The 12,785-nt window shown below is 31.2% G+C and overlaps 1 protein-coding gene across 1 annotated transcript; it reads left to right on the top strand.

Moving 5' to 3' along the window:
- Window positions 1-3,609: 3,609 nt before the first annotated feature.
- On the top strand, window positions 3,610-12,291 carry LOC130443024 (homeobox protein Hox-D5-like). Its single transcript, XM_056777467.1, has 5 exons — window positions 3,610-3,653; window positions 6,374-6,767; window positions 7,688-7,976; window positions 10,661-10,873; window positions 12,062-12,291. Exons 1-5 carry the CDS (start codon window positions 3,610-3,612, stop codon window positions 12,289-12,291), a joined length of 1,170 nt encoding a protein of 389 aa, XP_056633445.1.
- Window positions 12,292-12,785: the final 494 nt, after the last annotated feature.

Here is a 12,785-nt window from a genome sequence, read left to right as displayed (position 1 = left end):
ATTTGAAAAAAGATATTTTCTATAATAATTTAATATTTTAAATTTGGTGATATCCTAGCACTTGATGCTTGCTGGACACAGATTTTATGTTAGGTTGGAATTTGGTTAGCTTCAGTCTCAAGTCTCCCCGCTCTGATATATCCAGACATTTTCTTTCTTTGACTATTTAATCATTTACAGCAATAAATCCACATTCAGTTAAATATGGAGATAGAAACACTAACAATACTTTTCTTGCACATTTGGTTCAATTTAGCTATTTGATATCTGTTTCCTCACAAAGCCACGCCGTCGCTTCTTTTATATTTAAGAAAGTTTAAACTGACTCATCATTTTGCATTTCTGCGAGTTCCTCTTGATACTGCATATTTGATATTCACAAATCCACTAACATTGGCTGCATCAGAGTTAACAATAACAAAATATAACCCATTTAAATTAGAAGCAGAATCTCCCGTTACCCTTCAACACCCTAAAATGATGACATTAATTAAAAAAAAAAACCTAAATTAACACTAAATCTACGACTAAATACACACGTGGCTGTGAAGAAAAGAAATGCTTCTCAGACTCCGTTGGCGTCGGTCACCTGACCTATGATGTTTGAAACTGCATTACATTCAAATGATCCAAAGCAAAATGGTTAAATTATTGTTGGGTACATTCTTATATTGACCCCTTCTACAATCAAATTCCTCCTTGTGGGCCACACGTTAGGAAACACGGACCTACGGATTCATTCATTCCTTACCTTACCAGATTAAAATAATTTTCATACAACAAATTGTTCTCTATTACTTCAAATATTTGATCTACCATGAGTAATTCTTCTCCATTTATGTCTTTTATGAATTCTTGAACTAGTTCTTATCATTTTTTTCTTACTAATACTTATTTTTATTCAATTATCTAGCATTCTATATAGTACAAGTCGTGATCTATATATGTGTATATGAGTATTCTCTTCCCTTCTTTGTCAATCTCTTTGTTCCATGTTTTTTCTATGATAGTTGAAACGATTCTTATTATTTCTAAGCTATTATCGTCGTGTTTCAAAACTAATATTACTTATGATACAATTATGTGATGTCAATTTATATACTTTCACTTACTCACGGAAAAGAAACAATCACAGCAGCTCTATCACTATAATATAAAAATCAACAAATCAACCATTAAAACAATGAAATTCAAAAGTGAAAACCACAATGCCGATTAAATTATTAACTCAATTTTCTAGATTAATTCACTAAACTGTTGTAAATCTTTCTATAACTGCATTTTAATCACTATAATTACTCTCTCTGGTAGAAGTATCAGGCACGATATATGAATTATGGAAGAGCGAATATCCTGTTACAGAAATGTCATACGTTGTAGGGGGTTACAGTTACCCTTTCAAGTTTAAACGACATAATGTATGTTTAACGTGCATGGTTAGATTCAGTTAAATATGAACTTGATATACGTATTTAAAATTGATTAGAATTAAATGAAGTTCAATAAAAACAAGAAATGAAATAAAAGTTCGAAGTTATATTCATACATTTATTTGATCTAAAGTTTCAGGAAAGACTATTTATGACTATGTTTAATGAAAAAAAGTAATAATATAATTCCTTAGTCCCCTATACTTTCCACTACATATAGCACTATTTTTGTTAATCCACAAATAGAGACATAAGGTCTGGATTAGACCAATCTGCAAATTACTTGATTCATGAAATAAGAGCAGACTCGCCAGTATCTACACTGAAAAAAAAAACTAATCTAGGTAAGATAAGTTTCATAGCATATCTAACTTCCAGTGTTGCCGGTGGAAATCCATTAGTGAACAACATCATTATTGAGAAACTGTACATCTACAAATACCTCGATTGGAAAGAGAAAATTAAATCCAAGAAATTTGTAAAAAATTAATCTCACTCCAACAGCTTTTAAAAGATTGGATCATGACTTGATACTTGATATTCCCTTGTGTGACTGTTATCAGTTTTACTTGAACTTAGCCAGAAGACTGCAACCAAAGTTAGTGTTTTAAACATAAAAATGAGATATCATCACAAGAATATTAAATCTTAAATTAATCATTCAGCTATGAATGGAGAACGCGATTTCAGCAGCAAACATCTACTAGACGGTACAATTATCAGTAAGTCTAGCGTGTATCTGCCTCCTATAAGGACCTCTTAGGTCTAGTTAGTAGAATAAGAAGAAATCTTTCAAATTATTTTAGACATGTGGTCTTAGTCCATGTTATTTATAACTTACTATTCTTATTTTGTTATAATCATGACTTGATGGCTTTTTTGAAAATTTATAAAAGATTGCTGTTCTGTAAATGGAATTGATTTATATTTCTTTAAAACGTATTCACGTCAGTTTGTTGTTTGGTACTGGTAAGTTCAGAGACTGCATCCATTTCCTTACTAACTTTGTCTCAATTTTACGTCAAGTGCTTGGAGGTGTGCTCTACTCACTGAATGGTATATATCTCGGAATGGGAGATATATACCCATTGGGATAGCGAGCATGATTGTCAGTTCATATATTCCTACTAATACTTGTCAATCCAAATGATCAAAATTATTAAGTACATTAGCAGAACATTTTCTTTTAATCTATTATCAAATTAAGGGTGAAGGTTTATAAATTAATTCCTTGATTGCCGAGTACCTGGATAAATTCAACTAATAGTTATTTGTAGTCAGAAGTCATAAATCGGAACAGTTTAAAAACAAAGAGATGATCTAGTAGTGTTGCGATCGAAATATCGGCTTTACATTGTGAACAACCAGATGATTTATTTTAAAGATGGGAAGAGGAGGATGATACTATCACTACTAGAACAGCCCACTTAGAAGAATTTTCTACCGGACTGAAACATCCTTTCGTTAAAGAACAATCATAAGACGGTTTTGTTGCTTGTTTATTTTCGAATCAAAGCAGCTGATTTGAAATTGATTTGGAAATGTTGATAACAGAGCTATTAATTTTAGTTTAATTTAATTAGGTAGTAGAGAAACAAATTGTTGATTTGCTACTGTCAATGAAGTTCAGAGGAAGTATGAAACCTCTTCTCTTATCATAATTAAGCCGAATAAAAGTAATTTGTGCTTTAGTTAACGGCGAGAAGACAAGATCTAATACTGCATTTCCAATAAATGATGGTATTATTCATGGAACCCATGGAATGTTTTATGAGAGAAAATTGGATACGATAGATAAATCACAAAACAAGTAAATATTTTTGTGGACATGGACGATATGAAATCCGCGAGGCAGGGAATTTAATTTATAAGTAAATATTTCCAAAAGTAAGTATAGACTCATTTCAAGTCGATGAATACCTAAATAAGATTCCAAATCTTACAATTAATTGTTGATTATTTAATCTAATCAATGAGTGAGTAATAATGCTACTACTGGTGGAATTATCGAAAGGTGCCCTTGACATAGGAATCACAGTCAATCATAAGTAACTACGATACGATCAGAAATGATTGCACGACGTCCAGAGCGATTTAATTTAAGATTCATGAAACAGTCAATCGAGAAGACCAAAGGTAGGGGCTTTGTATATTAAACTCTTGGCACAAGATTCCAGAAATGGGTAAAGACAACGATAAAGGGTATAACGAAGAAGTAGACAGGTAAAGATAATAGAGCATGTGCACTGCCGGTACCTTACCATGACGAGATAGTCACATTAAATGCTGGAGAGCGTCACAATAGATTGAATGGAAAAAACACCAGAATTAGAAAAAGGAGAAGTAAAAAATTTTAATTAGGGATGGAAATTCTTAGAAATGAGCTCAAGCAGAAAAAAATATGAAAATTTGGTCAGCTAGTTTGCAAATCATGTAAAATTAACACAATGAGACTTAGGCATCCAAGTGAACCATAATAAGTCTAGATCGAGGTTGCCCGTATTAATCTAACCTACATTTGTCAAAATGTATATAAGTTTGTCAAAAAATATTATTCTAATACCTGAGTTCAACTATGCTCATGGCTTTGGAAGTTTTTTTTAATCTTTCCGTGATTGAAAAACTGGTTGAAAAAGAATTATTCTCAGCTCCACGATTATGATTCATTACTCACTTTATTTTTATATGAATTGTACATGGAAATTTTTTCAATACCTGATGCAAATAGTCCACGCATTTTTGAAAATTGATAGAAATATATAACTTGAATCGATATTTTCTTGAATATTTGTTGAATGATTTACTAAACATCTTGTATCAAAAGTTTTCTCAGTGTAAAATCAAATTTACAAATATTCACATTCTACAATACCACTACCAATACCCTGATAAATATTGAAAAAGCTGAAAATGGTCGGGGGTGGGTAAATTTCGCAGGGCAGCTGGGCTGAATAAAAGAACTCGGTGACAAACCTCAGGGGGTCGAAACCCCTCCCGCTCAAACACTTCGGGGTACGGTTGACAATGTTCGACATCAATCCAGCGAACGTGCCTGGACCGAAGGCTAGATTTAGTTGCAATTTCATGTCAATCTGTGTGTTAGTGTTGTGAAAAATTATTATGAGCGCTTCTACGGACTTTTCCAGCGATTACTGGAATCCAACTCCCTATTACAGGTAATTATAACAAAAACTCACTGTGTATATGCATATTTACAAATGTCTACAACCTCTTTTCAATTCACACGTTTGACCGTATCTATCATCAATTCAAATTCGTTGTATACATAATAAGGATTTGATTATTATTTCATATATAAACAGAAAGTAGAATCGTTTCTGTATTTAAATTTAGTACTTAATTAATTACTCATTCAATGCCATGTATTTTCTATTTAAAATAAAAAGCATCTTCTACTCCATTTCAATTCAATTGATTTTATTTTTGTAATTTTATTCTCAGTTCTCTCTTAATGATGGCTTGAGTTAAGAGTGCAATTCTTAATAATGAAAAGCTCAACTACTAAGTAATAATTGAATATGAACGTAAGCTCTACTATGAATATTCAATGCCTTGAAATTTCATTCCACAAAAAACTACAGCAACCCTTAGTTAGGTTATTATGAATATGAATCTAGCTCGAATCCATAAGTTTCTACTGACCGTGCAATTTTCACGTGTTTTTCTATTCCAATGCTGTGTTCTTCCAATATTTCTATCAGTTCATTATTCATAATATATGTTATATATTCATTCTATTTGTTGTTGTAAAGCCGTAGAAAACTCATATTTAGTATTTCAAAGTCTCATAAGAGATGTGAATGAAATTTTTTAGTAGAATTTACAGATTTTCACTATCGTTTTCACAAGCATTCTCAATATTAATAAATTTTTTATCAATAAATATGATTCTGGGTTAAGTATATAAGCCGTTTTGAGGCTATAGTTATAGTTAGATCATAATTGCATAAGCATTTCGTGAGTAAATTTTTACATGGTAGATATTTTTCAACTCACTCTCGTACTGCGTTCACTTTTCCATATTTATTGTCTGACAAATCATCATCAATATCAAAGTATCTAAATTTACTTTAGAAACTTATATACGACTTCATGATTTATCTGAGCAAACCCTCTGTCGAATTTTGGATAGATTTCGTACCGCATACTTTCTACTCGAGATCAGGACTCACTCCATCCACGAAGCGAAAAATTTTGTTTCAAATATATTGGCCTACATTCGTGAAATATGCAGCTAGTATAGAATTGCAAACTGGAGATCATCTTATACGTCAGTTTTGGAGCAATTAGACTCTAACGCTATTCGATATTATATCACCAAATCGTATTGAATCTAACGGCTTAGAAATAACTCAAGCACCACATATAGAGTGCACCATGACATCCAGAAAAATGGGCCATTAGTTGAGATTTACATCTTGGTTGCGTATTTGCTTCGATGAAATAAAGCCATAACGTTCAACGGGATTAGTTCCTGCACCTTTACCAATGATTTTGATTTGAAAATATAGACTACAACCTATTCTAGTGAGATGTAGCTTTAACAGTGTGGCTTTGTACAATACGGTTCCAGTGACGTATTGAGAATAAGTTGAATTGAAATAGACCTGCTAATTGATATCCAAAACCAACAACTTATTAGCTTATTTGTGACAATCTACTCCATGGTAGCCAACATTATTCGATTTAATAAGAGTATGTTTCGTCAAGAACAACTACAGATCCAATTGGTTTATTATTATTTCATTTCTGTGCATTGACAGAAACTGATTGCTATTGCATTTAAGCTAATCTCATTCTTATTAGCTCCATAGTAAATTCGTAGCTTTTTATTATCATATTTATTTCAAATAATATCATCCTTTTTAATCTTTGAAATTAACTTCGCGTGATTTTAAAACTTATATAAGAATTTGATCCAGAAATGACTACAATTACGAAGCTCAACGGGTTCCTGCTTATGACTCACCGATAATCAACAACGTTTCCGTAAAATATGACGCAAATAGTACCTATCAAAATCATATACCGTATGCCTTTTACGGCGAGAACCCGTATCAAATTAAAGAATCTCCGTTCCAAATTAAAGAAGAGGCTACGTTCAGCAATTGCCGGTATAACATGAATCAAAATTATTCGAGTCCTGATACAGGCCAGGATACTTCGGTTAGTCCACCGCCTGGAACTATGACAAATTATAGTACGGTTAATCAGAGTCATTTTGAGAACCTCCGACAATATGCTGTAAAATCTAGTGTAAATGAAAAGCAAATAAATTCGACACAATGTGGTGAAAAATCATCGGTAGAAACAAAGGTAAGTGTCTTTCTCATACAGTTTTATCTCTCCAAGAATGTAGTGATGTTATTGTAAGTGATTACGAGAATGTTCCTGTTTTCATGGTTGGTTCTTAAGCTCAAAATAATCTATGATTTTTAACTCTCTCTCATTTTACGTTCAACTTGGTTATCGAAACGCGTTTCAGACATTGTAATTCTGAATGTTGGTATAGTGTTAGTGTTAATTGCTTTTATATCGTTTACACATAGATTTGACGATCTATCTATTTGTGATTACTTTCTTTGTTTATCTCTATGATAATTTTTCTGAACATAAGCTTGCAATTTCAATCCTATCGGTCCTTAATGTCCACTTCTTCATCTGTACGAAGCATAAGGAAATGTTAAAAGTTTTATCTCATAGTTTCTAAAGAGCATAATATTTATTCATCTTTGTTAGGATTGTTGTGGCATTTTCAGTCTATAGTTAACTCAATTAAGAATAATGAGAATCAGATAGTTGCACGCAAAAGACATTTTATTTTGTTTACAAGACAAATTTTCTAATCATAAATATCATATTGAGTTCTTTTATTCTTTTATTGGCATCAAACTGTTTTTGGAATCTTTTATAATCTGACTGTAAATTGTAGCTTAATAGTTCTATATTTTGATCCTTATTAATCCATTAATCCATATTTACAAAGCTCTACGAGATTAATTTCACCCAGTTTGAATTTGATTTCTTATATGAAAAATCTTACTTGAAATGAATATTCATAATTACATTATCTTTATAAATTTGATAGCACATTTGTAATCTTTCGTGTATAATTTTTTAATCCATTTTATTTCGGAATATCCTACATACAATACATATACATACAATGTACTAAATATCACTACTTGGTATTTTTTACTACTTTCAAAACAAAATCAAGTTGCTTTTGTTCGCAGAAAATGATTGAAATGGATGACTCGCCAGCATTAAGGGCATTATTAAGTAAACCATCCGACAAGAAAATTGCCTATAGTTACCGAGATCTTACCATGGCGCACAACACGTTTAATAAGAACCATTTTGATAATTTCAGTAATACGAAAGATGATTGTGAATTTGATAAAGACGATAAAGAGATTAGTGATGTGTATAATGAGAAAGATAGTATAAATGACGATAAAATTGCTGTTCAGAATTTAACGGAATTTCAAGCAAGTTTTTATCCTTGGATGAAGAGTTCTAATAGTGAGTAACTATTATATATTTAATCGTGTACATTATGTAGATAAATATTTGATTTTAACTTTAATGAAAAACTTGGGCTAGCTTAGATTATTGTTAATATCAATCTCTGAAGAACAATAATAATTCAGAAATCTGTAACTTACTTCATATTCGCGATACAATTTGGAAAATGGTTAATTTTAAAAATTGTTCTTCTGCAAACAATCTTCAGATACGCAGAAAATATTTTATTACTGAAATCTTAATAGGAAGGATGCTCTATTCAAATAAAATATTATAAGACGAAGGACGAAAACCTTTTCTGGGGGAATAACGGTATAACCAAAAAATTTTATTGTCAGTTTAACTAAAAGTCTCAACATAAAACGACAAAAAGTTTAGAGCGGTTGTTTAATGACCCTTTTATTGGGATTTTTATGATAGTACCATGGATAGTTTTCAGAGGTCATACCTGGCAATGACTTTCCAAGAAAAATGGAAGCTGTGATTAGTAAATACTTCAACCAGAATAAATGTATAGCTATTAGTTGCGCTTGTTTGAAACTAATAGTTCTAAAATAACGAATATTATTGAAAACAAAATTGAAGCAGTTTGTTCATCCTTTAGATGGAATCTGAAGAAAAAATTCAAGCAGTTGCTAATGATGAACGATCACTATAAGGAACCTAACTTTTTTAATATTATGGGTAGTTGATTAGAAATATTATTTTCGAATTTCGAAATTATTAGCGGATGATCAAATTACCTGGCTTATTCATATTGTTTTGCTTGGACATCTCATAAATTTGTAACTTGTCAGGTACATTATCACTGAAACAATAAAATCGGAATAAAAAAATACTACATTGAAAATAAATCAATTAACGTATCCAAATATTCATAGTTGAATCTACATCATCTGTATCAGTACAAGTTGTGTGCTTGTATAGAAAACCACAACTATTTTTACATGTGTAGGTTTTATTGAATTTCACTGAATTTAATATTGAGGTTGATGCCATTTTTTTCACTAAAATGCATATATTAAGTTTACTTTTCTGCTTTGCCCCTAAGATATTACATAGCGTAAAACCGTTTACTAGCAAATGTAATTATTCATAAGTATTAATCCTACTCATGTCATGGAAGCTAGTTCAAACTGATAACGAGTGACAAACATTGTATTATATTATTCTAAATTCTAAATAGCGATTAACCTGCACTCATGTAAAATGTGTAGACTATATTGACTATAATTTGATGCGTATCTGAATAAATTTTCCTGCAAATCTTGGAAGTTTTCAAATACTTGTGAATTATTTCGGGCTGCCTTTCGCAAATCTCCCATATAATTTTCATATCCAATTTTCGAATTCACATATCACATTAACAGATAAATTATTTCAGTTTTGTTTCTGTTACTACTTTTAATGTATTTTATAGAACAAAAATATATGATTCCCTTGTATTGTAATCTGAGGCTTCGTTAAAACGAACTCGTTCCAAACGCGTTAAAGCATCATAAACACATCACATTAGCATCATATAGATTCTAGACATCAACAAATTTGAGTGTAATTTGTGAAAATCAACAGGAAGAAGAGCAAAAGCACTATTTCAAATCATTTACGTACTTGTCATGCAAATCGAATAGCGATCTTTTTAGAATATTTGCTTTTCTGAACTAAACAAGTATGTGGCACATCTTAGTTGATTGATTTTTTTCATTGAAAATTACAAAAACTACTACAAAGCGATACTTGGGGAATTACCGAGTAATGCGAGCTACTAGTGTGTTTTTTGAGGCAGTTATTAGCACCACGGTGCTTAATGTTGCATTATCGTTTAGATCGAAGAAAAAATAACTATGGAAATTACACTGTGTTAAAAATATTTCAACACGCTTCCACGTTAACATTCACTTTTACACTGTTTGCTATCATTAAAAGTGTCGCTTTCAATAGCAGGTATACAAAAACAAAACTGAAACGTTGCCCTTACGATATTATGCAGAATTTCCCTTTTGAACTTCACCACTACGTTTCGATAACCAAGTTATCGTTTTCAGTTTATCTCCATCGTCAAAAGACTCCTGATCTTTGGGTGTACCTGCATAAAGGGTGTCAATACAAATGTGTATTTTAGTTCTTGAAGAGCAATGAAAGCATCATAATCTCTATATTCACAAATGCAAGCTGTGAAAGTGAAAGCTTGGAATACCATGGCAGTTATTTAATATTCTGTTATTCTTGCAACGAAGTTTGCTTATGCTACTTTGAATGCCTTCATGAAAACCCTATATATATCGTTGGTGTTGCATGTATTCTGCGGTTTTCCTGTAACCTGGTGAACCGTTTAACCAGCCAAATGGCCGATGATAGGAAATAATGCAGCCGCAGCACATACAAAAAATTCTCCAAATCGAGAAGGACCGTTTGCACTTATTAGAGCTCTCTTTTCATTCTCTTCCGGCCAATAGTCCCACCTTTTTCTTCTTTCCAGCCAGGGCAGCAAATACAACCCCAGCCCTGCAGAGGAGCAGCTCCCATATTAAAACTCATTCCTACCAAATTTCCCTTATCTACCAAAAAATCTAATCAAAAAATCAACAAATCTTTTCTTCTATAGCATAGGATTTTCTTGAGAAATGAAGTGTTTAAGCCACTCAATTCTCCGTTTTATCTTAACTAGTTTCTTCTTCTAGATGATTTAACGAGTAGAGGAAGTAAAAGAACCCGTCAAACTTATACTCGATATCAAACCTTGGAGTTAGAAAAAGAATTTCATTTTAATAAATACCTGACGAGACGTCGACGTATCGAGATAGCCCATAGTTTGTGCTTGACGGAACGTCAGATAAAAATTTGGTTCCAGAATCGAAGGATGAAAGCAAAGAAAGATGGAAAATATTGTGAGTGCTAATTTGTTTTGTATTTATTGCTGAAAATAATATAATGAAAGAAAACGTGAATATTCTGTTTATAGGAAGAAACCTTTTTTTTTACATAACTGTGGATTATTCGAAATTTCACTTTGACTGTTAATTAAGAGTAAATACAAATATTCATTTTTGTCCTGGTTACATCGGTAATTCGAATATTTCTATAAATCTATATGACATTAAAAATTTCATATTTAAAACGTTTTCTAAATATAGCCTTAATATTTGTGTAAAAAAAGATCTTTTAACATTAGTGAATATGGGCAATTATACGCTTAAATATATGTTTTCAGAATTAAAGCATATATTTTAAAATATGTAGTGACTTTCTGTGTAAAGAGGTGCACAAAATGTATGCTTTTAATATACTATAGAAGCTAAAATTGCTGTTTATTTGATTTGAAGCTTTTCCTCTTAAAAGATATTATAACCTATAGATATTGCTTTTCATCATATAAAATGAACTAAGATATATATTTTTACTTTATCTACTTTCTGCAATTACTGAAAGATTCCCATTCTCATCCACATATTGCAGCACTTGGAAAAAAATCTAGAAAAAGTTATCTAGAGGCAATTATTCCAATAAGAATATATTCAATGTAATAAACTTATGCAGTTGAGCCTAAAGGGCGATTCATAAATTTGACTTTCCGTTTGCCTTTGCCGTTGCCATTTGACTTATATTGACCCTAATGATAAAACTCATAAACTTGACGTTGCTACCATTAACCTGAAACTTTTGTTTTGAAGTTTGTAGTTATTGCCTTTTGTTTTCGTCACATTTTTGTGATCTTTTTTGTAATTCGGAATTTATGAATGATATTATAGAAAATATCGAAAAGTTTATTTTATTGGAAGCATCAAGCAAAATCACGTTACAAACGCAAACAGATGTGATTGGTTATTTTCTATTGCTACGAAAGTTGCTACGAACGGCGGATACAAAATGATAAAATTTGTTTATGTTGAAACGGCAGACGGCAACGTTAAACGGCAATTGTGAACAATTTTATGCATTTCAATGTTTTTAATTTTGTAAAAATTAACGTCGACGGAACGCCAAACAAAAAGTTAAGTTTATAAGTCGGACTTTATGTTGCAGCTTCAAAAATGAAATTAATATCTTCTAATCAAATACGTGATTATTAAACTTAATTTCAGCAGCTACTCAACAAGAATTTCCATCTTTGGAAGATATTAACATGAATCAAAATATATTTCCTTCAAGTTCTGATGTCAATACCAGTTTTTTTTCGAGCTGTGCTCAAGAAAACCCGGAAATATCTTCGGAGAGTTTAATGGGAGATAACAACAGAAACCCGTATAGAAGTGATGTCGCTAGACCTCTAACTGCCATTAAAAATATTCCTGGTCCTCCTTCGTCGCCTTAATGACTCAATGAATATACATGTTTCAAGAGCGAATATCAAAAATTTATTATAGTTGAGGTTTGCGTAGGCAAGTAGTTGAATATTTACATGTGTGATAATAGTTAACCATTTATATTAGTATAATTTCATATATTAATTATTACTAATTATATAGTTCATCAAAATTATTAATTTCAGTCATTAATCTCAAATAAAGTTGTGATGAACCATTTTCTGTTATAATTTACGCAAGTAAGTAATACAACATTGACTTAAATATAAATTTTGTGGTAGCTTAAGGAAATAATTAAAAATAAACTCTGTATAGTAACTTGAAACTCTTATCTACTACAATAATTTCAATTTTCATATTTTGATGACAGGGTCCTTCTAAATCATGTTACATGGCTTTGTTTCTATCAACGTAAGATGTAAATAGGTTCGATCAAAATATTAGAGAAGCATTTAGAATTAAATCTAATAAATGTAAAATTTTCAAGGGGGTTTTTATCTGA

The sequence above is a fragment of the Diorhabda sublineata genome, chromosome 4 (genome assembly GCF_026230105.1).
Source record: "Diorhabda sublineata isolate icDioSubl1.1 chromosome 4, icDioSubl1.1, whole genome shotgun sequence".
NCBI lineage: Eukaryota > Metazoa > Arthropoda > Insecta > Coleoptera > Chrysomelidae > Diorhabda > Diorhabda sublineata.
Note: the sequence above shows the minus strand (reverse complement) of the source record. Positions and strands in the feature narration are given on the sequence as shown.

Coding starts and splice junctions, on each gene's coding strand:
- LOC130443024 (XM_056777467.1), top strand. CDS start 3,610: ATGGGTAAAGACAACGATAAAGGGTATAACGAAGAAGTAGACAG. Junction 6,768..7,687: donor AATCATCGGTAGAAACAAAG/GTAAGTGTCTTT, acceptor TTTTGTTCGCAG/AAAATGATTGAAATGGATGA. Junction 7,977..10,660: donor TTGGATGAAGAGTTCTAATA/GTGAGTAACTAT, acceptor TTCTTCTTCTAG/ATGATTTAACGAGTAGAGGA.